General features: G+C 35.8%; 1 protein-coding gene across 2 annotated transcripts; it reads left to right on the top strand.

Annotated features, from left to right (window-relative positions):
- Window positions 1-1,897: 1,897 nt before the first annotated feature.
- Window positions 1,898-25,967, top strand: LOC126834105 (acetylcholinesterase-like). Of its 2 annotated transcripts, none has more exons than XM_050565796.1 (9): window positions 1,898-1,967; window positions 7,059-7,596; window positions 10,453-10,758; window positions 10,861-11,233; window positions 19,551-19,693; window positions 21,068-21,226; window positions 22,324-22,487; window positions 25,562-25,707; window positions 25,775-25,967. In XM_050565796.1, exons 2-9 carry the CDS (start codon window positions 7,084-7,086, stop codon window positions 25,945-25,947), a joined length of 1,977 nt encoding a protein of 658 aa, XP_050421753.1. In that variant the 5' UTR covers window positions 1,898-1,967; window positions 7,059-7,083; the 3' UTR covers window positions 25,948-25,967. The 2 variants fall into 2 exon arrangements, with proteins under 2 accessions (XP_050421753.1, XP_050421754.1); XM_050565797.1 differs by lacking the exon at window positions 1,898-1,967 and adding an exon at window positions 2,103-2,120.
- The last annotated feature ends 1,769 nt before the right edge of the window (window positions 25,968-27,736 follow it).

Genomic DNA, 27,736 nt, shown 5'->3' with positions numbered 1-27,736 from the left:
GGAAAAGAACAAATTATTAAAACAACCTCATTTCCGCCCGGTCGAGTGGATATTTCATAAATATACTATACATGTAAAATACATAAAATATAAGTGCTTATATACTACGTTTTACGAGACGACCGCTAAAACGCGATAATTTTAATACACATATAACCAACACAGTATACATACTGCAGATGCATGCACTTGCATTCTGTGTATCGTGTCAAGTGTTTTAATTTTGTTTGTGCAACCCTGACAAAATTCTTGGGTGTTGTTCTACCCACAGATAGATGTGTTAATGTAGTATTGATACTTTTTTTTTTTATTTATTAAATAAAGTCCACGGCAGCTGTGGCCATTGGACTGACATTATTTTACATTATTAGTTTACAATCTTAGACATTATACAATAAGTAATTTTATGATAGAAATAGTTACATTTTTTAATTTTGTCAATTAGTTTGGAATTATATATGAATTCTAAGATACTTTTGACATTGCGTGGGTCTGGGCTCAGTGACTCGGAGAGCTGGTCTGGCAGGTCTGCATTTCTTCTGTCCTTGTCGTGGCTCCGACATTCTGTGAGGATGTGTTTGACGGTTAGGGGGGTGCCGCAGCAGGTGCATACGGGGGGTTCTTCTCTCTTCATGAGGTGTTGGTGTGTGATGTGGGTATGACCAATCCTGAGGCGAGTGATGGAAGTCTCCTGTTTTCTTGTGGTGTTCTCAGGGAAAGGCCAAGGGAAGGTAGTTCTTTTGATCTCGTGTAGTTTTGATGTTAATTTAACCCATTTGATTTCCCATTGGTCCTGTATGTTTTTGGCTATGGTTCTTTTTACGTCTTAGTATGAGAAGTTCAGGGCTGAAAGGGAATCATTGGATGAGTGGGTCAGTTTGGCGGCCATGTCAGCGCGCTAGTATTGATACTGTTAGTTGTACGAAATAGTATATGGCGTTATATATACCATCACACCCGACCCTAATTACTGATTTTTCAAAAGTTTTTTCAGTGTTTTTCATAAACGGTGGTTCGTGTTAAACCGTTCAATTTCAAACTAACCTAACCTTCCCTTTGAGTGCAGACTTTTTTCTGTACATCCGAAATCAATTTTTCTTATTATCGGCGTTATCGAATTAGGCTTCAAATACATTTTCAGAGCAATCAAAAATTGACTTTAAAAACTGTTTAGAGAATAAAATACCGATACTACTAAAAAAACCTATACTCTGCATGTTTTGGCGTTAGTATCGGTAACTGCGGGAGTTATCATCAAAATCCTGTAAAAAAAAAGTACATTATGGCATTCGTCTACCTGTATATTATTTAAGAGGAGAGCCTGAAAACAGTACTAAATCAAAATTTACATTGTTTGTTAAAACTACAACGAATGCCGCTTAAAAATCATCAATTGATATTCTGACAGGTGAACATATTATTTTGAACTTATATAAAAAATAAAACAAAGTCATTTTAAAGTTAAGCTATGCATTTTGGACCGTTCTGTCGTTTCAGGAACGAGTGCGATTTGTACCATCGACGTACGCGGTACGTGGAGCATACGTGACAATACAATACGTGTACTTGTAACGTGCGTTTAGCGGTGTTTAACGCATTACGTAGGTAGGTAGATGCCGACGATATGATGGTGATAACGATGATACGGGCCGGTGATCGTTACGCGGCGGTGATAAATGGATTTGCCGGTCGGCGGTGGTCGGTAGCGGCCGGCGCCGGCTGGAACGCTTGCGCTCGGCCGGCCAACCCAGATTTTCGCGGCCGCCGATACACCGCCACTGCGCGCCGCGTCCCTTGCGGCCGCCCCCGCCGCCGCAAGGCCTACAGCAGCAGCGGCAGCGACGGCGGCGGCTCCGGTGGCGTCGGCGCTTGGCGGCAGTAATAACCGCGGCGGCCGACAGACTACGATGCGCCCGGCTCTCGGCCGTAGGCAACAAGTGCCCCGACAAGTCCGACCCTGAATCAAGGTATGTGATAATGATAATAATAATAATGGTACACTGCTGTTGATTACCATAAAACATGACAGGATAGATTACTTTTGCATAAAAAAATATATTTTTGTTTTGTTTTGAATTAGAACAATTTTTTTGCGGTACACACGAATTGCCGCCGAAAAGGTTAGGTTTAATACATCAAGTATACAGGTATAAATTTAAAATTGTTTTGCTATAATGGGGAACAGGTTCAATTACAAATATGTAATAAACACTTACTAAAACCTTTATTTTATAGTTTGTGAATTACATTTTTACAATCCCAATTAACTAGTTAACATCTATACTTATTACAGTAGATATGCATTCGAAAATTCAATTACATAACTTTCAAGTATTGAAAATTCTTTTACAATTTAAAAAAAAAACCCACCAGCACCGGGGGGCACCTTAACTGACTTTGTATTTGAATTACTCTAAGAATTACACTCTTTTGGTTCTTCTCACCACTTTAATTGGGCAAGCTAGTATAAGCATATTATACATAGTGGCACTGTAGCGTTTTACTCATAAAATCTAACTCAAAATGTTTTAGTATTCAATTGGGGGTGATTTCCCCATACATTGGGTGCACATAAATGCTGACTAAGGCTTTGAATTATAAATGTATTAACGTTTTACGGAATTAATTTGTCCATACTTCCACTATCTTATGCAGTGTTAAATATAATTTCTTAATAAAATATTACTCTCAACCTGACCGTTCTCAACCATAATCACACAACATATTATTCATGTCGAGTTCACTTCATATAAGTATAACGGGCCTTTAACCGTCAGGCGTGGTTTCTTCAATTTTCTGGACAGTATTTTTTATTAATAAATTAAATAATTATACATTACGGTTTTATTATAGTTCACTTTGGCGCGTCTTATAGTAATATGTTTTCTATTAAATCACGTCGAGTGAGATAATTACTGTTGGGGGCGAGGTCGGCCTGTTAAAGATAGTGTATTTATATAATTTTATTTAATCGTTTATAAAAAACCCTCCAAAACCCCCTCATATTTGCCTGTTCATTAAGTAGTGTCCGACAACTGTTGAAAAAATGATTAGTGGAAGGCAACGGCCAACGTAGACAGCGGCAACCCTCGCGTACTTAGGCAAACCTCGTGCCAATCACTGGCATAATGCATTTATTACTTCTTTAACTTTCTTCTATTAAGTTTACGTTATAAGAATTCGTCAAGTCGACAGTTTGACAGAGGGGAAATTTTAATATCACAACTAGTACAAATTAACATTCAACATTCATTCTGCAAGTTATTCATCTACTACTACCACTCATATGCAAGTGGGAGGGGCTTAGGCTACCAAAAAATAACATTTTTCATATCAGTTCACACATTAAACATATTTCTTTTAAATACTTAAATAATATTTTCATTTAAATAAAAATATTATAATATTTAACAAAACGTGTATTTTATCTATTATAAGTATGTTATCTAAATTATGTTATTATAAATTGCAAATTTTAACAGTTATTGTTCAGTTGTTATTTTCAAGACTTCAGACAAATAATAATAATAAATCAATACTAATGATATTTGCCATCGAACCTCAGTAAAATAGTTTTACTTCTAAATAGATTTTATTTTTCTAACTCGAACGCGGCTTTGTTTCACAAAAAAAGGGTATTGTATTTATTTTTTACCCACTTAATATTGTGCGTTTTTATAATTATAATTGCTTTTTTCGAAACCGCTTTGTCAGTAAATCTCGAAAAAAAAAATTAATTAAAACGAAAAATTACCAGTACACAGTAGAGAATAAAACTTAGTGTATAGCTAACATGATATGTATTTTAATTCTGTAGTAATTAAAATATTGATTATTTATTGTTCAAATAGAGTGTGCCAATATGGACAGGTTTGTTTTTTTTTTGTGTGAACTCTGAATGTACAAACCAATAATTTAGCATGCATGCTATAATTCCTCTCAAAAACGTTACCCCAATAATTGTGTTTGTGAATATCATAAGCTTTCATAATAAAAATTATATTATTATTATTATAGTTAAGCTTTTTCCAATATAACACAAAAAATGGTTTTCCCGGTCGTTGTATGATGTATTCTTTTTTTTTTTTTCAAAAGAACAAATGATTTCCGGAACACTTAAGTGTCCGAGTGAAGTTTCTGTTTTGGAAGTTTTTTTTTTTTATGAAAAGAGTCGACCCCAGAAAAAATTAGGACCGACAACGCGAAAACCTAAAGCTCGAACGTGTCTTATCGTCGTTATATCATCTCAGAGAGGGTTTTTTTTTTATTTTTTACCGAATTTTTTTTTTTTTATCTGTCAAATAAGATTAATTGCATTTTTTCGCACGTCCAAACACCGTCGGCGTGGCATGCCGTTCTGGATGTTATTATAGATGGGATACTGATGATGGCGGTACATTAGTGTGCCGGTAAAATAATATTTGCCTCGACGTTTTTAATACAATATACACCTCGTGGATTTTTTCTTTAAAATATACATAATAAAATTCGAACATGGCAAGTGCTTACAACAATATGATTCTGTATTATATCTCTTAAGTCTTAAGACACAGGGCGGATGCAAAATATGTTCTCATGTCGTTAACGTTTAGGAAAGTTTCAGCGAAACGACCGTCTAGATGGTCTTGAGATTATCAAAATTATCTCTTATCTCTTGCCGGCTGCGATACCCCGTTTCTTGCTATAATATAATATTTTCAAGTTAAAACATTACTTTAAGGATTTACACGACGAACAAACTACTGGTTGAAAATAAATAGAGACAATCCGTTTTCGTTGGTTAGATAGATTAGGTGTCGCGTAGTTTGCATTGAAAGAACAAGACAAAAAAAAAAAAAAATACTACCCTACTAATAGTTTCTTTGTCGTTTATGCAATGTGAGTTTGACAAGTGAAATATTTACTGTACGCACCGACAACAACAATAAATACAGTAATAACATAATATTCTCGCATTGCTCCAATTTAATAAAAAATCCGAAAACGGTTCGATTAAGTGACTTGATATTTTATTTGATTGATTTTATAATATTGTTTGAAAATGTAGGTATTTATGAACGTTGAGGAATGACGAACCGAACATTGTAAAAGTTTCAAATGGAAATGTTCAAGGAAAATATGCTTTGCCCGGAACTTTTATCTTTATTAGAATTCTACTAGTAATAATTTTACACTCTGATAAATTGAATTTTCTTCGCCAAGTTTGAAACTCGATTGAATTTCCGAGTGTTTTCTTATTGTTGTTGCGGGGTTTTCTTTTATGAGGCCAAAAACTTTATTTTTCAAAAGATTAACGTGTAACTGTTGGCTTTCGTCTATAACTCTATTTAAATTGCGTTTTATTTAATTAACCCGTGGTTGAATTTTTTCAAACAAGTTTCAGTTTCAGGCGACCCATATGGTGGTTAACGGTCACCACATAGAATAAATACCTACCATAGGGGATGACCTACACTATATAAGTAATAATAGTGTAAGCAAGGACACTGAGGAGTCAATTTTTGTACAACTGTGAAGTATACCGTCGTAAGGCTTGAGAAGTAACATTATTATCTAAGCCGAACGTATCCCTTTTATAATTACCGGATTTCCAATAGGACGCTTGTTGATAATAGTAGGTTTTCCGATTCGGCAACTGAAATTGCAGTTTCCATACACACAGACTATATGCACACCTCAAGTAGTTTATGTGTGTATGGTTAAATGTAATTTACAACGATTGTACGCGTTCGACCGGGAATCCACTTAAGCCCGACCCCGTCGGCATGCGGTTAACGGTGAAACTTAACCGCCAAAATCCGTTGTAAGTACACCGCCGCCCACGTGCCTGTGGTAGTCGTGTCTGTATATGCAATAATGCAGAGCAAACCGCTCTGGTATCTTGCCGGCAATTATAATAATATATGTTACACCACACTGTATAACCCAGTGGATTTCGGTTAGAGGAGAATTCTGCCGGCAAGTACCGACAATACAGCAGAACCCACTTTACCGCGATCGCCGAGGATCGAATTGAAAAAAAGGGTATACTTAGACAACAGTGGCAACATAATAATTATTATCGCTTGTGCCTATTGTCTTGTGGTGTCCACGCGATATCGTTGACAATCTCGTTAGTCCGGGTTGATTATGATTAAAACAAAAACAATATCCAATAATCGCATCAGATTGACGGCTGTAAAAATCCAACAACTATAATATGAACAATTTATTTAGCTCATTACCGTGTAACAGACAGAACGAATTTAGACCAAATTTTCCATGTTTAAAAAGTTGAGTAAACCAAAATCGTTTGTGAGAATTATAAAATATTCACGATTATATGGTTGAGCCCAACTGCTTGTGATAAAGTGACCCCCGAAGTCAATCCTATACAAATAACAAACTCTCGTGTAGCGACTAGTGTTCCAAACGGACAATATTATTAATTTTAAATAAATTGGGTGGGGCGAAAGATATGCATCGGTTTTGAAGGGCTGCAGAAAAAAACTATTCAACTTAGAGAAATGAGATTTATTATTGTTCAAATCAGTAGACAATCTATTTTTTTACACAAAGTTTTAATGATTACATCACTAAAATGGCAACCGTCAGCAACGATGCACTGTTGAAGGCGATTTCAGCCGCTTGTCGGCACATTCGAATGGGTATAGCCATTATTTCCTCTCTAATTATTATCTTCTTAAGTTCTTCGAGGTTGTATGAACGATGCTTAAAAACGTTTTCCTTTAAGTATCCTCAAAGAAAAAATACGAAAATGGTCAAATCTGGTGAGCGCGCAGGTCTGAAATTGAGACAAATGGTCCCCGAGCGCCTGGTCTCTCTGAGGTGGGATACGTGGGGGTGGTTTGCGCGCTCACGGTCACCATTTTAGTGATGTAATCTTTAAACCTTGATGCAAAACAACTAGATTGTCTACTGAATCGAACAGTATAAACCTAATTTTTCCAAGTTGAATAGTTTTTTTTCCGCAGCCCTTCAAAACCGATGCATATCTTTTGCCCTGCCTATGACCTGTCTGTTTCTAATAGAGATTTTTGTTGTCGTTTGATTCGCAGCGGTTGTTGGTGCGGCAGAAACGCGATGGGTTTTGACGGCGGCGGCGTTCGTGCTAGCACGGCGGCCGTGACATTGCTGTTGTGCTGTGCGGCCGTGCTGGGTCGGCCGTCGTCCAACGGTGACGTCACTGGCAACGGGGCTACGAGTGACGGCGGAAGCGGCGGAGGCGCTGCGCCGGCCGACGACGGCGACGAGCACCCGGTTGTGGCGACCACCACGGGGCTGATCCGGGGCTACACGAAGATCATCGCCAACCAGGAGGTGCGGGTGTTCACCGGCATACCGTTCGCCAAGCCGCCGGTGGGCCCGCTGAGGTTTCGCCGGCCGGTGCCGGTGGACCCGTGGCCGGGCGTGTTCAACGCCACCAAGTTGCCCAACACGTGCTACCAAGAGCGGTACGAGTATTTCCCGGGGTTCGAGGGCGAGGAGATGTGGAACCCCAACACCAAGTTGTCCGAGGACTGTCTGTACCTTAACATCTGGGTACCGCGCAAACAGCGCACCAGGCACCATTCCAACACTGCACACCGCTCCAAGGTAACCTTAAAAACACACTTACAAGTCGACATTGTTCAGATGTAATCACGTTTGTAGCTGATGAGTTAGCGACTAGCGTTCCAAGCGGACAACGTCTGATTCAACTCTACATAAATTGTGCATAAACACTTCAGTTTGGCCGAATTCAAGTGTGGTTTTGCGTCGTTATCCTTCGCCGTTAAAATTATTATTTATTATCTCCAGCTACTGTGTAGGGTAGCTGTTTTTTTGGACTTTTCTCGGTATATTTACTGTTTCACTACACTATTTCCCCGTGAAAAAACCATACCACCTCAACATATAAGTTATTTCTTTTCATTTTCTAAGCTAATTCTCGAAAATTGTCTCATAAATTATCATATTTTGTGCACCGTTTTAATGAGTTGGAATATTTCAGCTTCGGACATCTATGATGGTTAACTCCACTCTCCACAAGTACCTTGCCTATGCCGATCACCATTCCTCGAGTTTACTATACTTTGATTACTAATACGGCATGACTGTAGCACTGATGGCAGCAATATCTGTTTGTTAGAATTGTTGAATGTTGTCCGTTGATAATGATCATCACTTGCAAAATATGAAAATTCTTTGTTCTATTTCCACGACTACAAAAAAAAAACATTATAATGATTAAACAAGGGCACATCAATGTACAAGACTGACACTTATGTTTTAATCCCATTGGCCGGGGTAGGCTTCCCACTCGAGCTTCGGCTCTATCGGCAATTAATCAACCGTCAGTTATTATGTATAATAATGACTGCGTTAAGTCCCCGTTTCACCGACATCCATTGAACATAATCATATAATATATTATATTCTACGCACTGGGCACGTTTTCACCAAACAACATGTTGAGTTTTTCCCATTCACTTGTCATTTACCGTAGTTAATGGACTTCAATACTCGAGTAATTCAAGCAATACAATACATATTTAATTACGTCTTATTTGTGTTCCCTTTGCCAACAAAGGTATCTTGAAACAAGACTAACCAGGTAATAGAATGATTGGCAAATTACAAGCTCTTTGACAGTTATGAGATCGTTGCAGCGGGAACTGAATTTGTTAAACTAGGTAAAAACATCAAAGGTGGCATAATATTAATGTGCTGATTTGTGGTTTAGGGCGAGAATAGTAACGGTCAAGTGAAGTGCGATCAGCTATGTTAGCTATCTGTTATGCACATTGCAGGTTTAATAAAAACCCCACACCGACAAAACGCACGAAGGTAGTAAAAAGTTGAAGCTCTTTTAGTATCTACGGCTGCAAAGGTGCAATGGCCATTGTGTTAAACTTTCATGTTCAGCTTTAATACTCTGTTTTATTACTTTTATGTCGACATAAAAGTGTACGGTCATTCCACGTAAAGGTTACTCTAATAATAATAATGCTAAAATTTTAATGGTTCGCGTTAATTTATCAAATTCGTTTATATCTGCTCCGCTCCATAGGGTTTGACTTGCCGAAGGTTAGTTATTCTGCATTACAATAAAACTATTATCGTATCCAAATTGTTCCAATATCAGTTCAATTATACTAAACCTTGTTCCTAACACAGTTAGTCAAAAGTTAAATTATCAGCTGACCATAGTGGCAGTTTTAATGTTCGACCATCACACTTTCGAGTACTCTCAATTAAGCGTTACATATATTATTTATGCGAGCTGTCAAAGGTACCGAACAGATTGATGGTTGTTCAGGGCTATTCGCGGCACACTTCCGGCGTTATATTTCGTACAGCGAACCGTCATATTATTATCACGATGTACTTACAAAGTGTTTGTTCTTATCGATAAACATAATGGCATGTGTTAATATACGGCCTACGATGAAAGTCGGTAACATATCTTCAGGTCAAAGGCTTGACCACGGGCGGGCTCATAGCGTGCAACGGATCCTTAAGCTTAAGTGTTTGATCGTCGCTTTTTAACTTCAAATAGTCTCAGAACGGTTTACTGCATTTGTACACGCTGTGGACGTGAAATTATTATCGATGTCACTGCCGGAATAATTACCATATTTAGCGGTGGCAATGTCTCGTTTACTGTCTTAGTCTAACCTACCATAATGTACAATGCAGTACACGTGTCTACTGGCAGTCGTGCAACGGTACAGTATTCGATTCTATACGGCGATAATAAATGCGGTGGGCGGCAATAAACTACCGCAGCTACTTCCAAGGGTCAATTTATTTCCACCTGAATAATACCTACTTGAACTTACAACATCTGTTGCACGCTTATTTCGAAATGATTTAGTGTAATTTGACAAATAAGTGCTAAAAATCATGATTCCGGTAAAATGAAAAATAAAATAAAACACTGATCGGTTGCTGTAATATTATACGGTTAATTAATGGCAGCGCGGTCTACCGGCTGGCTTTTGAACGGACGTAGCCCATTCGGCTCCCGTTTTTCCTAAACGGCTCCCGTTTTACAAAAAGGTTAATTCCCAAACGGATCCGGTTTTTTACAACACAAATTCCTTCTCGTCAGCGAGTTTTTTATGGAAAGAAAACGAAAAATTTTCTATCATTTTTTCATAAATTTTAATCGATTTTATAGGGGTTGCTATCACTTTTACCAAATTCGGAATTCGTATTGACAACTGATAAGGACGGCAGGTCTCCGAGTGTTTCGGCACTCGATCGCTACGCTAACTAAAAATATCCTAGGTTTGTAGGCTACAGTATAGGAGGAGGTTACAGGTTTAAATTTAAGGTTAAACAGACATGATAATATACGCGTAGTACCGAATACCGGAGCCGTTTGAACTTTGAATCACTTACTTCCCCCCCCCCCCCCGGAACGCTTCGGTTGTCCTTAATAATTGTTGTTTTTTTCACCTATAGATCCCCGTGCTGGTGTGGATCTACGGCGGCGGTTACATGTCCGGCACTTCGACCCTGGACATTTACGACGGAGACCTGATGGCGGCCACCTTTGACGTGATGATCGCATCGATGCAGTACAGACTCGGGGCTTTTGGATGGCTGTACTTGGCGCCGGAGCTGCCCGAAGACAGCGATGACGCGCCGGGCAACATGGGCTTGTGGGATCAAGCGTTGGCCATAAGGTGGATAAAGGCTAACGCGGCGGCCTTTGGCGCCGATCCGGACACCATAACCCTGTTCGGAGAATCCGCCGGCGGCGGGTCGGTGAGTACCTAGTATCTAGTCATTTGTGACGTCGTCACATGATCTCGTTCCGAATGATTCGTTCTATTATTATTTATTTTTTGGTTTTTATTACCGTCTCAGGTCAGCGTGCATCTGATATCGCCGGTCACCCGCGGGCTGGTTCGACGCGGCATCTTACAGTCGGGAACGGTGAACGCGCCCTGGAGCTACATGTCCGGCGAACGAGCTCTGGAAATTGGCAAAAAGCTGTTGGACGACTGCAAGTGCAACTCGACGGACTTGACGGTGAACTGGCACTCGGCCATGTCTTGCATACGGTCCGTGGACGCCGGCACCATTTCCAAAAAACAGTGGAACAGCTACTCGGGCATTTTGGGTTTTCCGTCGGCGCCCACAGTGGACGGTCTGTTCTTGCCCGAAAGTCCTTTGGACATGCTGAACAAGGCGAATTTCACCGACATCGAAATACTCATCGGTAGCAACCTGAACGAAGGTAAGCATACATATATTTCGAAACTATAATAGTATTTGGCCGACCGAGGAAAACGAGCAATAGGATAGTGTAAAATTGGAATAGATTAAAGAGAGATTGCCATTAGAAAAAAAAAAAAAAACGTAAGAAAAGGAGGAAAAACACCTCGTCGAAAAAAAAAATGTGCATAATGTCAGAAGCCAAACAATTAACTTTTTATTCTATAGTGCTGCTTCCTGCGTCTCGTTAGCTGACAAACATAATTTCGCGTGATGCAGTTAAAATAATCAGTAGCACTCACAAAGAAAACCGCGCAACGGATTAAAAAAATGGTTTATGAAAATAAATGCCAAACACAATTCACTTTACACAACTCTGGAGTATAAAAAAAAACCGAATGCTTATTCATGAGTAAAACTTCTGCTCGAGTTTTGCGGAACCGGGATTAGAATAATATAATTTACATAGTTTAAAACAATAACCGAATGCTATTTAACCTGTGATTTTAAATTTAAAAATTCGGATTTATTTGTTTTTGAAAACTTATTTCTATTTTTTTACGCGAACCCGGAAACTTCAAGCAACTTTTGGTCGAGCGAATTATCACATTTCGCTTATTTTATGACAAACGAACACGGTTTACAAAATAAAAGACTACACAAGAACCTAACCAAACATCTATGGTGTCCACATCTTGGCCAAAATGTTTTTACATCATACAAGTCGTAATCAGACAGCGTATATTATAAACCTTCTACTCGTTTTACATTATACATCTTATTATAGTTTTTGTTACAGCAGTGCACAGAAATAAGAGTAAATAATGAATGTCATAACAATACACACTTAACAGGACAATGCATATACAATATAAGTGGACTCGCATTAATTATTATTATTTTATTTTTAATACTCATTTGTATCCTACCTTAACGGTACATATTAGAGTACGTTATTTTGCACATTGATGCACATCCGATTGTCACAGTAATAATTAATGTGACCCCCTGCACAGAGGTAGAAAATAATAATTTTTTTAAAGCACTCGAAATGAAAAAAAGAGATTTTTAAAATCATAACAACGACTAGAGTATAACAATCATATTTATATACACTATGCGCACTAGCAGCTAGTACATTTGACATGAGCTGCTCTTGTCAAATGCACTTTAACTGCTAGATGCAGGTATTCTTCTTTTGTTTTGGTTTTATTATTTTTTTTTTAATTTGAACTTTGTCACGACGACTTCGAGTAAGCCAATTGGAACCCGAATGGCATTGAGAGAATAGAAATTTTTCGAGGTTGACAAAAAAGTTTTTATTAAATAGACCTTTTGGGCGACTACGACGATAGTCAATAACGTTGGTCGCGTGTCATTGGCGAGGAAGAACCGGGTCAAAAGTACAATAAAAAAATACTATGCTTTATACTTTTGAAAACGCAATATTATATTTTTAATGTATACATTTTGAGCGTACGAGTGAGGATTTGCATTACATTTTGCAAAACAATATAATAATAATAATATGTCGACCGGACCGATTTATTTGTAGCCGATCCGACAACAGTATAAAATATTTTACGGTATGAAATTTCAATTACCGTAGAGCACTTGAAAATGGTAACATACCTCTGTGTAATAGCTTTCTAAATTTAGTATAATTTGCTGAAAACGTTGACCGGTCGATAACCAATTTTGAATAAATAGTTTAAAAGTAACTTAAGTTTGAAATTTAAGACGGAAGGAAGAGTGGAGGAGAGTAGAGATATTTTTATCTGTGCGAATTACCCAGCCGCACTCCACCTCCGGTATTGAATTTTAAATTTAAATAACTTTACAAATAATTATTCAAAAGTGGTTATCGTCCAGTCCAAATGTTCAGTAGACTATGCTTAGTTTATAAATGCAATTAAAAGTAAATGTAATGCAATTACATTTACATTTATATATCAATAGTTGATAAAGCTATAACAAATACTAAAAAAACAGATACAACATTTAGATATTGTCTATTATTGTAATTTAGCATAAACAAAAATGTCAACTCAATTGTTTAAGACATCAAAGCGGAAAAAATTAATTCAAATAAATTTTATAAAATACAAAAAAAAGTAAAACTCCTAAAAGATATTTCACCATAGATTGGAATTATAATAAATTCTCAGAGCGAACACTCGTCGTTCCTTGAATAATGTTTTTCACAAGTTTTTCAGAAAGTTCATTCTGAAAGATTTCGGAAAGACTATTAAAACTTATTTATGCAATGGCATAACGTTTTGAATAATAATCGTGCCAACATAACTTTTAACCGTTTTACACAAATAGGTAAGTCATTTATTTCCTGGCCTAAGTTAAAATTAAAATAAATATTGCACAACATGATACCATTTGCGTGTAACAATATGGTCAACTAACATTTTCTTAAGGAACTGTTTTCAGTCCCATATATTTTGGATAATTTTATTAGTTATAATATATATTTAATACTTGTTATGGATGTTGTTTTTAGCGAAAATAGATATAAATCATTTTAATAAGTTCGTTTTAATGTGTGTACTTCGATAAAGAAATTTCCATGTATAAATACATTATATTTTTTTTATTAATGTTTAACACGAATTACATTGTTATTTTGTGAACATTTGCAAATGTGTTTAACAGTAATTTTTAAACCAAAATAAATCCTATTTGTTGGCATGGAACGGATTGTAATTTACCAAGTCATTTCCAAACAGAAAGCGCACCAGCACGCGACACACCAATACTATTTATTTTTTGTTTTAAATATTCACTACTCACGGAAAACTAGTCTCTGTTTTTGGCAAGAAAATAATCTATTTCAAACTGGAATTCAGGTATCTCCAAACGGCATGAAGTTTTCCTAAACGGAATTTGATTTTTATTGATTGGCTTGTATTTTATATCCAGATTATTTAAAATTGGGAATAATCAAGTTATTATACTTAAATGATTACAGTTTCTTTTACATAGGTACGTAATTTGAAAAATACATTTCATTTAAGTGTTTCTTATAAATGTTTGTACCTACCTGATCTAATTTTTTATTTTGTTATGTTGCAATGGTTATATTATTATACACATAACATGTCGAACCACTAGACCTGATGACGAATATCGCTTCTAAAATTGTACAACTGACAATTATTTATTATAAAATATATTTCTCTCAGTTAGGCCCAAATATTCGCCAATTGAAATAATAAAATAAAATTTATAAAAAAAGCTATTCAAAGGTATTTAGTGAATCCGTCTCGGTGTCGAGACTAAAGTTAGTTTTATTATTATTATTTTTTTTTTTTTATAGGGCAAAACCTATAGCCCATTCCGAGGGGCTTACGGATTATACGACCGGTAAACCTATTAAAGTAAAGTTATTTTATACGCGGACGGGCGGCATAAAAATCCTTGGTCGAAAAAGTTTTCTTAAGAGCTATTTGTAAACTATAAATGCGACGGTGAAAGATTTAATTTGTTCGATAAATTATCTTTCAAATCCGAATCATACGATTTAGGTTTGCTTTTTTAAACAATATTTTCAACCGGACAAGAAGATTCTTTTCCCGGAGAAGATGGTTCTTAATTTATCTTAAAAATAAATAATGTGATAACAACCGGAAGTTTATAAGTGATAGTTTTCATTAGAGTAAATTATTTTTGATAATGTGAAACCAGTTTGGAAAAACTTGGAGAACGATTATCCCGGCCTCTTAAAGACAATCTTAGAGGATATCATCACTGTAGAGCAAAATGTGTGAGCAAAATCTGAAATATTGACTAAACCAACAACATTGAGTATAGACAATTTATACACAATGATAATAATGGCCATTGTTTAATAAAAATGTGTCTCCACTCGATTTATATAATAACACAGAGAAAAACGTTGCAAGTACAATATATAGATATTATATTTAATTTCTGACTATAGTGAACGACGCGGCGAAAAATAAATTGCTTACAATTCATTATTTTTTTCCAAAGTTGGCACATCTGATAATTAGTAAGCGCTTGTGAACGTTTAATCATGTATTGATTTTAGCTTCGACGTGGACCGTAAACGGTGCTATATTGGTATGGGAGACACGGTTAGTTTGTTTCAAATATGAAACTGTGAATATTTTTAGCAGGGTGCCGAAATCCCATAAAAGGTGGTGGGTGGTGTACAGTAGTATAGTTTGAAAAAGAAATGATAAATATTTTCAAACGCCGGTTAGACCGCACACACCGAATGCCTGAAAATCGATTCCTTCAGGTCATATTTTCTCGGTCACCACTTGTATCTGTAGATACCGTTTGGGCAGGTATGACCTTATATATTATGTATTTGGTCGAGGCTATATTATACCCGTAACAAGTATATTATACTTGGGCCACTCGATATCTCACTGGGTTTAATATATTAATAATTTCATTTTACAGTGTTTTTATATAATGTGATCACGATTTTCCACAAAAATTGTTTACTAAACGTGTAGACTGATCACGTTTGCAGATCTGACACACACCCTTTGGCGTTACCGGACCAATAATAACAATTATGGTCATCCGGGCCGAATTGGGGTTTTTGACACTGAATAATTTATACAACACACATAGCACTATTGCACTGTGGTCACGTCGTCGAATCGACTGGTTCGCTCTGTCGTTTATTCGACTTGCATGCTGGCACATTTCGAATGGCATACGTCGAGTGGGAAAATACAATTTCCATAAAATTGGACTCGCGAGTAAAATAAATTCGTCCTTTGATAGAGCTGGGAAATTTCCATCGCTTTTATTTGATTTTTTTTATTATTCCGACGATTGTGGTCCGGACGAGACGCGAGGCACAACAGCATAGCGCGTTAAGCTCGAAGGAGTTCACCACACCACATCGGCTATGACCTAATTTTTTTTCACCCCAAAATGTACGTGTGTTTCTTTTCTTCTTGTGCGCGCCCCGTCTGAGGTTTTAGAATAATAGCAATATGATATAATAAAAGAAAACGCGCACGATTCGTCATTCGCCAGAGGTTGTCACACAACGACGTGACCAATCGCGGTCTGTGCGCAAAACTTGTTTTTTGAAAATAAACATTTATTTCAGCCGTTTTTTTGTTTTGACACTTTCAAATCGAACACAATACACACGCGCTTAATAAACTCGGACGGCCTATAATATAAATACATATATTAACCCTCTCAGCTGATCCGATCCCTCGGTTTCGCGTTATTAACGTCGCAGATTAACGTACTCTGAATTAAATATCGTTCGGTATATATATATAATAAATTAATACCCCGGGATCGACTATCGCCCGGGTGTACAACGTTTGTGATATTTTATTAACATCAGCACCAGCCCTACTGAGCCCTACTGTTGAAACGACAGGCCTCGAGTCTGAAAACTCTGCTGCAGCAACGTGAATTTCCACTGTAAAATAATGAAGAGAGAGAGAAATATTTTTCAAATATGATACTTGAACAACGCCAAGGTACACTTGAAATTCGTAATAAACGTGTAAATCTTGCAAACCGACCAATTAACCATTCCAATGATAATAATAATATAATATTCATGGGTCGCGGTTCAAGTGCTTTTCACACCTTACAAATATTATTATTATGTATCCACACTAATTGTGTACGATTATACATACATTTTCATTTTTGACTCTTGAAAACAATGTATGTTGCTTGTTGACGATTTTGACTTATCCTATTCAGCCCGTAGTTCATAATCTAAGCATAGTATAAGTGTCATAGTATAATATGTCAACACCGGAAAACTTTAAATTTAGATAAGTAGCGTGCATCTACTGTTAACTGTACATAATGCCTTCGTTATGTGGTGAATAATATTAGTGTACGGTAAATATATATAATGGACTGTATAGGGGATTTAAAGTAACAAATAACACAAAATTAAATTATTATAACAAAACTACTATTCAAACAAAAAAGAACTATATACAAATAAAGTCTTACCTACTGGCCAGCTCTCTAAGGTGACAATAATATTGGTGTATAAACTTATCAACTAACAGTTATACTAAAAAAAACCTAAATTATAACATAAATATAATCTGGCCTGAAATCCGGTGGCGTTGCGATGAGTACAAATAAAATATTTTAAATATTATTAAAGGGCAAATACAGCGAGAATGGTTATTTTGAAATTGTGTTTTGTTTTTATTATTATAGCTATTCAATAAATATTTAAAGTAATTAGTCAGGAGCAGAATTTAGATATCTTAGAATAAAAATTAAACCGAGTACTTAACTAAGTATTTTTATTAACTATGATTTTCGGTAAGGTCTCACAATTATTTCTCGGCTTACAACCTATCGTATATTATAGTTTCATTATTGCTTACTGACTAACAAACCATTCTATTAAGCAAAATAAATATTTCTGTATGACAAAACATGTATGTTTTATAATAATAATTGTTCCTGGTATTGTAAATAAAATTAATGGAACTATGAAATATTTTACGAATGGCGTGTCCCTAGTCCAGAGTTTACCTCGTCAATTAAACAATACCTATAAGCTTTTTATTGGGGGTTTCCTGTTATTAAATTATAATATTTTGAGACAACGAAATCCTATTTAATGACAAAAACTTCTGTCGAGTGTTTTGTTAATACGTTTGTGACAGTTGACGAATACATTTTTTTTTTAAAATTCAAAGGCAAATCGACACGGTGCTGAAACGTGAAAACAGTAAGTTTATTATATTATAGTGTTACATACGTGTCCATCGAATGCCCCAGTGGCGCTGTCAAAGAACTGATTGACACAAAATTCAGGAGTTGCAAAAAATACAAACATTTTTTTTTTTACACTGTTCGAACGTATAGGAATTTTTTTTTATTGGTAATTACCTTATACCCGTAGACTGTGCAAAAAAAAAAAATAATATACTATACTATACGGTAAAATTATTATTATAAATTTTACTTCCATTTTCATTTTTATTATTGTTATTAAAATATTATATTATGTGTACCTACGCAGGTATAACCTGCTACGCGTAGCGATGGTTTTGCGTAACTCTTTGACCTTTTGTATTGACCGTATATAGTGTATATGAAAGAGCTATGTATATTTACTTTAGTTTTCCTTACAAAAGCCATTTTAACCGTGTGTGCACACACCTTTAGTAATTATTACTGTACGCTCCCGCCACTACCGCCCTTTTGCTGGCAATATGTTTTTTTTTATAAAAGATGAACGTTTTTTTTTTTTTTGTGAAAATCCATTCAACGGATTGTGCTATACCTCGCATAATAATATAAGTGCGTGGCAAAAAAATGTTAAACGAAAAAATAAATATGCTTTTACCAATACGCCAACTGCATTTTTGTGACGCTCGTTTAACGAAAAAAAGTTAGTTATAACATTATAAGAGCTTAAATAAAACCAGATGCACCCTAAAAAAACCAAAAATTGAAAAACGTTAACAAACTTTAATGATCTCAGGTCAGTGTGACAAAAAAATAATCCTTCTGTTCTACAGCGTGGTCAAAGAAATTTTACCAAGTAATGTTATCGCCATCGACCTTCGTTAATCGACTACTCTCGGCCCTGTATACTCGGTTATGATTTACTAATCACTATTGACACCCAAGGTCAAGTGTTACATTGTTGTTAACATCCTGTCATCCCTCTACTCGGATATCCCTAATAATATTATACATTGTCCGTTGAAAGCTTGGGTCGTTGATATTATTGCCGTACAAGTGGAATAACAGAATATATAGTAGGTGGGGTGGCTTGGGTCGTCTAAAACCGAGGTTAAAATATACAGGTTAATGTACATCGTCTCGAATTGTTATCTTCAGAACAAAAATGGCAGCGTAAGGGGATATCAAATTTACCGTTACTATATAATATCTTACTGTGTACATATTATATACTTGATATTGGCTCCCGTTACACTGACATATTTTTTTGTTATCATCGAATATTTGACAAAGAGGAGTGTATGTGCAATAACCTTGTATATATTTTCAATCGTGTCTAAAACCCTCTCAAGATGTTTATAAACTAAGAGCTGTTTTTAGCTGCAACACCTAATGTAGTTGACTCTGAGGAAAATATCAAAAACTACCAGGGAAACAAATACTATAAAAGTATACATTTTGCAACTTTCCAAAAAGAGCAAATGAAAAAGCTTCAATATTTAATATATTTTAAACTAACCAATTCAAATGTATTTATAAGTTATGTAAAATACAATTAATAAATACAATATTATTGTTACTTTTCTTTCCCGTAAAGTGAATAACAACTATTTTTGTGAAAACCTCGGCGTTGTTTTATTTTTCAGGTACATATTTTCTGTTGTACGATTTTGTGGATTTTTTCGATCGCATGCTGTCGACCCAGTTGACTAGAGAAAAATTCAAGCACATAGTCAACGTGATATTCAAAGACAGAACGCAGCTGGAGAGGGACGCTATCATGTACCAGGTAATATCGTTATTATTGTATCGTAATAATATATGTGTGTACCTACGTTTAAAATAAAAAAAAATATATTGCCTCGTAAAAAAAAAAAAAAGAAAACAGCCACCGCACTGTCGCGGTTCGGTAATCGTGCAATAAATATTCCATCGAGAAGCACTTAAAAAAAAAATATATATATATATATCCCATTATTTATGTACAAGAGTTGCGGACACTTTAATTGGACCCCTTATTCACGGGGCTTGTTCGCCTGAGGTAACCAAAATTCTATAATATATTGCATAAACACTTAAAAACGGACACCTTTCCATCGGTATGGGTACCTGGATTACACAACCTGGGAGCGTTCTTAACGGCGTTAACGACTCGTATACGGGACTTATTTAAATGTATTTTCTAGGCGAAAACCTTATACCTATAATATTACCATGCACGTTTTATAGTATACATTTATAATAATATATGTAAATCACAAGTTATTACAGGAGAGCGCTATTATTTATTATAAATTTGTTGCACCGACAACGTCGTTAAACGTTGAAATAATACATAATTATTTGAAACTTTGTATAGACCGACATAAGTACTGCGATAACTATTATCCTTCATTGGCGGAGATCAGGGGGAGAGAGGGAGGGGGGCTTAAGACTCCAAAAACATTAACCTAAAACTAGTGCTACATTTATTTGTAGCACTACAAATCTCTTACTAAAAAATAAATGCAGGTATTTTGAAAAGCGCTAATTTTATGTTGTACGATTTTTACTATCCCAAGCTTTTCTCAAACTAGAGGCTTTTGGCTAACTGGTTCGAGTGAATTTTTAGTTGAAAATTCGTTATTGTGTGTTCGGATTATATTGCTGACCTTTATTATCGGTTACCGTCGGATTTCGCGCGAAACACATTGTAAGTACTCTCATAGGGACCTTTTTATTTTTTTTTTTAATATAATTTTGGCGGTACCGATGATAATATATTTTGTTTATCGCGATTACTTGTGTTACCGGTAATGTTCACAAGCTTGTAGGCATATAACATGGCGGCCAATTTGTACCTCGGCTTGAGTAACGCTATCATTCGTGTCTGGCACCTATAAATTTCTTAATAATCGTAATTAACAACCCTCGCTGTACTTGCGACATATATATAAATATATGTATTTATATATGTATTTATTAACACGTTTTAAACTTAAAGTGAAATAACCTTTTTTTGTGTGTTATTCACATTAATTATTGTACACGGTTTTTTTTTTTTTGTTACACTTATGATCATATTTTCCTGGTAATAACACAACCGCGCTGTTAAAATGAACAACACGGCAATGTTGTGAGTTTATATTTTTTATAAATTACAATAATGTTTATTTTGCTACAGTACACGGGATGGGAAAAAAGAGACCTGGACGACGCGTACTCAAGCCAAAAGCAACTGAGCGACATCGTGGCCGACTACTTCTTCGTGTGTCCGACCAACCTGTTCGCCAACATCGTGTCCAACAGAGGAGCCCGGGTTTACTACTATTTCTTCACACATGTAATAACAAATAATCATTATTTAAAAAAAAAAATTGTATACATATTCTTGTGTTGTGTGTAAATAAGTGTCCATACACACAAGTAACGGAGTACAGACAGGATGAGAAAAAAGTCCTCTCTAAACGTACAACGTCTTAATCCTAAACTAACATACTACAATGGTATTTGGCCGACAATGCAAATGATCTCGCCAGTTCGAACCAATGTCCAAACGCATATTGACTGACTAAAGTAGCTAGCAAATATCGATTGGTCGTCCTGAACAAATTTTACGGTTTCTTATCTCTCAAATGTTTCGTTCGCATTTCCGAAAAGTACCCAATAATTAAATGTTCGCTGTTAAAACTTTTATCAGCTCCTTGTCGTCACGAGGAAAACCACATAGAAGGATATAAAATAAGCTTCCCTTCCACAATAAAGTAAAGTTACTTAAAGTTGTCCCCTCGAAAACATCTTTAATTAAAATCCGCCTTCTTATATTACTTCCGCAACAAAATTTACCAACATTTTTATTTTGCAACTAGCATAGATATTTGGTAAAAAAAAAATTACCCGCCAAACATTGTTTTCTCCTTTCATACTTAACCTAACCTCTCCTATGAAGAGAGCTTCATAGTTTAATTATTCTATAGCAATACTTTTTAAATGTTTCTCTCTATAGCTCTATGTCTCATGTATAGTTACTTAGAATAAAACCATTGAAAAAAGTTTGTTTCAAACATAAGATAAACAATAAATAGCGATACTGCGTAACTTGGTCCTTCAGACTGGATAATCTCTATACATATAAATCAAGACTCTTGTTGCCGTTTTATATTGAGCAATAATTATCGTTTTGACTTCTGAAACCTATACTTACACAATTAGGTGTTTATAATATTGTAAAAATTAAATTACAAATAATAGGCACTTACAATAGCATTCGACTAGTCGTGCCAAACGCAAGCCGTGTATGTGAGACAGCCGCGGATCATATGATATTGTTTTACTGGATTTTAACAGACGGTTTTAACCCGCGGTGGTTGACAAATATGTATATATCTGGTTGCTTAAAAAACAAAAACCGTCATGTAGCTTTTTTATTTTTCACTACAGAGAACCGACTCGCACTTGTGGGCCGAATGGATGGGTGTCATACACGGTGACGAGATGCAATACGTGTTCGGGCATCCGTTGAACATGTCAATGCCGTACAACGCCAGGGAAAGGGATCTGAGCATCAGGATAATGGAAGCGTTCACCAGATTCTCGTTAACCGGGTAAGTGCATGTGACAATAGTAGTTGTACGTGCCAATCAATCGGCATTGGTTTCGGAAACGTACCATTATAATATTACATTATATATATATATATATATCTGCCGACGACATGTATGGGGCCGCGTGCGAACTGCGATAAAACGGTAATATAATAATATAATAATAACCCCCCTTTAACGGTTTATATGCATGATCTTCGTGCCATGATAATAATTGGCCGGGGACACGCCAACCGACGTTTTAACAAAAAAAAAATTGCTAAAGCCTTCCTGTTTCCCGCGTTTCGGCTTTTGAAAACCGCACTCGGGCCGAATATTGTGTGTTCGCATGGCGAAACTTTGTCACCGTTACTTACCACACCACACACTATGTCTCCAAACGGATCTGCACCGATTTCTTTTCTTCAAGTGATCCGACGACAGCGGCAGTTATGTATTTGTTTTGCTAACACTAATTAGTATTTTGCCGGCATTACACAATAGGATCCGTTGAATTGACTTTGTAAAACGCCGACCCGGCGTAGGAAAAGCTGACGCGGTCATAATGTTCTTGTGTACCTGACTTGGCATTACACTATTTGTGCGAGACCTATTGATTTTGTTGTTTGTTATGCACCCGCCATATATGACGTGCCCACACCAAAATGGTAAAAGTGGGGGGGGGGGAGGTGATTTAAGGGAACGGCCGACTCTTTATGGCAAGTGGCTGTGTTCTATTTTCGACCGTGGAAACTTTAGGGTCGGTTCTCGCAACTCTTGTCAGCTTGCATTCGCCATTAAGGGGTCCACTGAACAGCCGAGGCCGGGCACCAACTAATTAGGAAAGTTAAATTTTAATTCTCCCAGCAACTGCTCTACTGTTTATTGAGCTCGGACTGGGTGTCTTAGCTGGATAATTTAGCTCACGTGCAAAAGCATTATTTGTAAATAATTGACGTGACTTTTTAAAAGTCGAAATCGCCGTTAATTATTAGGTATGTCGGCTTAAACGTGCCTTGGATTCCGACAAACGCTCGTAAAATTTATAATTTCTCAGATTCCCTTCAGTCTTTGCAATATTATATTCCAAAAATTACATCTAAATCCTGTAATGGTCGATACCCTGACTGTGTGAAAAAAGATATGAAAGATCCGGTCGAGTTTCCATGGCGGGATGGAAAGGTCTATTGGTTTTTTTTTTTTTTTTTAGAGTGCTGTAGTGAATAACATAAAATATTAAAACTGATTATATGCATTGTTTCCCATTGTTGTCCATTTTTTTGCGTGCTGTGTTTTTTTAATCAGCTGATAATTATATTATGCGCTTTCGTTGTGACCCGAACTGTATAAAGTGAACTAAACGAGTTGCATAAAGTTACTTGTATACTATTTATGGGCGAACCTCTTGTGCTAAAACAATCTTGGATAGCGCGCTACGGTTTGTACCTTAATAGTACAAAACCTGTGAGTTCGAAAAGAGCAAAAGAATTCACTTTGGCAGAAACAAAACAAAATCTGCGAATTCCCTTCGGCCGAGATGGTCGGCCCCGGGGTCTGGTGGTGCTTTAACGATTCGGGTCACGAATTAAATCCAGTAATTTCCCAACTCCCCGGGGTCGGGCAACGGTGGGAGGGGGGGGGGGCTCGCGGTAAAATGAAAAGTTATAAAAAATTGGGACGAAAAGGCAAAAAATAAAAATAAAAACGGATTGATTACTATAGTGCACTCCGCGCCGTATACAATATATATATATAGGTCGCACAATGCCGTTGTTTTGTAATAAACGTTTGATCCGAAACAATGGCAAAAACACAATTAATTAGATTTCCGACAGTTGTATGTGTATTGCGGTCGAAACGCCTACATCAAAAAAAAAAAAAACCACATGGTATGTAAGCGTTTTCCCCCCATCAGCTGTGCGTTATTCCACGTTTTCATGCGTTCTCCTATTGGTTTGGCTTTCTTTCCAACCGGCTCACATTGTAATTAACAATTTTACCCAGCTGTCTCGGCGTGGACCTAAATCCCTACTCGATCTCAATTATTATTTCTACAGTTTCCAATTTTACAACACGTTTCGGGTAACGCCATGCCATTTAGGCACACACACACACACTCAGACACCTCGCCGTAGGTACCGTTGAGAACAAATGATAATAATATAACTGCAAACTGCTACAATAGTTGGAACACCGAATTTCCGAGTAGGTATAAAATCTAAACATAAAAGTTTTCAAATATACGCGCACTCTGATAAGAACTGGAACTTTTCGAAAACGACTAGAGGAGGTTAGGTTAGAGGTAGGACCCGCCGAGTCGAAAAGCAGGGAAAAAAGAACTTATTTCAAGAACAATCTATTGGTCCAAAAGTACTTATGGCGGTCGTATCGTTGATACGTTTCAAAATAAAATATCAAAAGAAGGAAACTGTTTTTTTTTTGGAAAAACACATTTGTAATCAAAGTTTAGAAATAAATACAATTTTTCGACGGAAACTTACTTTCGACATTAAATCTGGATAGTTAATAAATCCGGTTAATCTGGATAGCCTGGTTAATTTGGATTCATAAAATACTCATTAGATAGTTTACACGTTTAATAGAAATTAAACACAATTATACAAAATATATTCAGCGACAAACCAACATGGGAATTTTCCGAAGTACAGTAGGAAGATATCTGAGTTAATTAATATTAGTATTTGAGAAACAGATGATTAAAAAAAAAATATGTATAAACAAATTAATAATAGGGACGGGTATAACTGTGTATAATAAGTATAATATAATATTTATACAGGTATAGTCGTAATATTTCCTTAGTGTTTTTATAAATCAAACGTATCAGCTGCTTTTGACGTGAACGGCGTGTATTATTAGTATTGTTTATTATGTTAAAACTACTGTATTAAGCTACTAATTTTGGGTTGTAATAGGTCAAAAATAATTATAAAAAACATTTTACCGGTAAAAACGATTCCTAAGACACACGTTCGTTATTTTTTTTGGATATTTTTGTTTCGTTTTCTACTTCGGGTTTATCTATTTTTTTTAGTATAAGCTATACATATATATATATGATTTTTTTTTCTCAGAACACCCGTTTCGGACGACATAGACTGGCCACTGTACAACGAATCGAATCCCAGCTACCACGTTTGGAACACCGCCAAGTTGGAAGTGGGCTACGGGCCTAGGGCCACCGAGTGCCAATTTTGGAACGGGTTTTTCCCGAAAATCGGTAAGTCAACCGTGTGACAAACTGTAATGTTAACCGAGTACTACAATTCTGTGTATTGTCTGTGCAGCCGAATCGCTGAAAAAGAGCAGTAAAAACGCCTGTGAAGATTACATCGACCTAATGCTGCCCAACGCCAACGACAACTACACTTCTGTGCAACTGTCGGCCGCCGCCGCCGACCATCAGGTCTACTCGATCACTTGTATCTTGGTCATGTTGATTGTATCCGAGGTGTTGTAAAAAAAAAAAAAAAAAAACAAGCATACTTAAGAATGTCACCGTCGAGAAATCAAATATAATAATAATAATATTATTAAACGACCCATCCGGATGATCGCATTTTGAACTTAACCACCCACCAAGTCAGGGCGCCCAAAACGGGCGGAGGAAACTTAAAACATATCAAAATATAAACGTCGCGTGTTGTAATTTTGTACAACATATAAATATATATATATAAAATAAATGTACATGCGTATGCACGTATTAAAAACGTAGAAAGGTTAAATACTTAAAAAACAAAACGGAATCTTAAAAACGTGATATAAATAAATGTTAGGCGTTAAACGCAATCCGCAAGGAACGTTTGATAAAAAAAAAAAAATCTAATCAATAAAAATTAGCGTTTACACTAAAACGAAAATATAATATAACATAGTTTATGTGCTAAGAAAATAGCTTGATACCGCGTTAAGCGAGACGCCTAAAATTTCTCAAAAATAAAAAACCCATTAGTATGCCAATAATAATAATGCATGCACGACAATAGTACCTTCTGTTAGCTAGTCGGCTAGTGTGTTACACACGACTTTTTAAGATAAATAATTACTGCAGTGATGGTATTTAAACAGTGTATTTCGCAAATGTCTTAATATTTATTCCACTTAGCGGGGACAGTGTAATTTTGAAAAAATGTTCTCTCTCTTCGGATCGACCTTTGGCCAGACATTTTTTTTTTTTTGTTCTTTAAGTTACAGATACTTGACAAGTCACGGGATATACTGTATGTATATTATATCATATTATATAATGGCTCACGGCACTATATTTAACCTTTAAAAATCCATTTCGTCCATACACTGGGAACACATTTATATATATATATCAACATACGGACAATCTTAGCTCTTTAATATAACAATAATAATAATAATAATATAATAATTTTTAATAAATAAATATCAATACTATAAGTACGTTTTTATAGCTCAATTATTACATATTATTATATATGTATACTTGTACGCAGTGTGTAAACGACTTGAGATAAATACAAACATTATCTTTTTGTATGCCCTAGATAGTATGGTCTACTTATAAATATATTTATATATATTATATTTTAAACAAATCTTTATAGATGGAAAATCATTTTTTCATATTTTTATATCCGAGAAAAACTGGAGTTTAGGAACGGGTCAATTTTTGTTTGTTTTAAAAACGTTGAAATAAAACAATCCTCATTGTTTATATAATAACATTATTATTATTATTACATCAAAAACTAAATAATATACTTGACATATCAAAAAACAAACTACTTACTTTCGGCCAAACGATTACAAAATAGAAACCTCCCCCTCCCCTAAATAAAAAAACGTCCGTTCCGAATGTTGGACTACTTTGTACTACTTGAAACATATACATATCAAACAGACTGTGTTTTTTATTATCGTGAACGCCTAGGATCTCTTTTGAATATTAAAAAAAAAAACTGTATTTTAATACTCCTTTGTACGTTAACTTATGGCTAAATCGTCTGTTTTAGGTGTACCAATCATTGTATTTTTTTTTTTTTTTAGTAACTATTTATACATGTTGTCGTATACCGTTGTTCATACAAGTACATAATATATATTTTAAGTTGTATTATGCGCTTCTGCTGTTTACATATCATATTAAGAGTTGTAATAATTATTGTATTATGTGTAATATTCACAAAACAATTTGTAAAGCGAATGGTTTTATTAATATTGAAGGGAAGAGCTTGCAATGTGCGTTTTTAGCCTCGATGAGAAACTGTGAAGAT

The sequence above is a fragment of the Adelges cooleyi genome, unplaced genomic scaffold (genome assembly GCF_023614345.1).
Source record: "Adelges cooleyi isolate 19-005CV unplaced genomic scaffold, UGA_ACOO_1.1 ACOO_flye_CR_arks_rails_tigmint_CR_PRNA_21, whole genome shotgun sequence".
NCBI classification, from domain to species: domain Eukaryota; kingdom Metazoa; phylum Arthropoda; class Insecta; order Hemiptera; family Adelgidae; genus Adelges; species Adelges cooleyi.
This window is presented reverse-complemented; position numbering and strand designations above follow the sequence as displayed.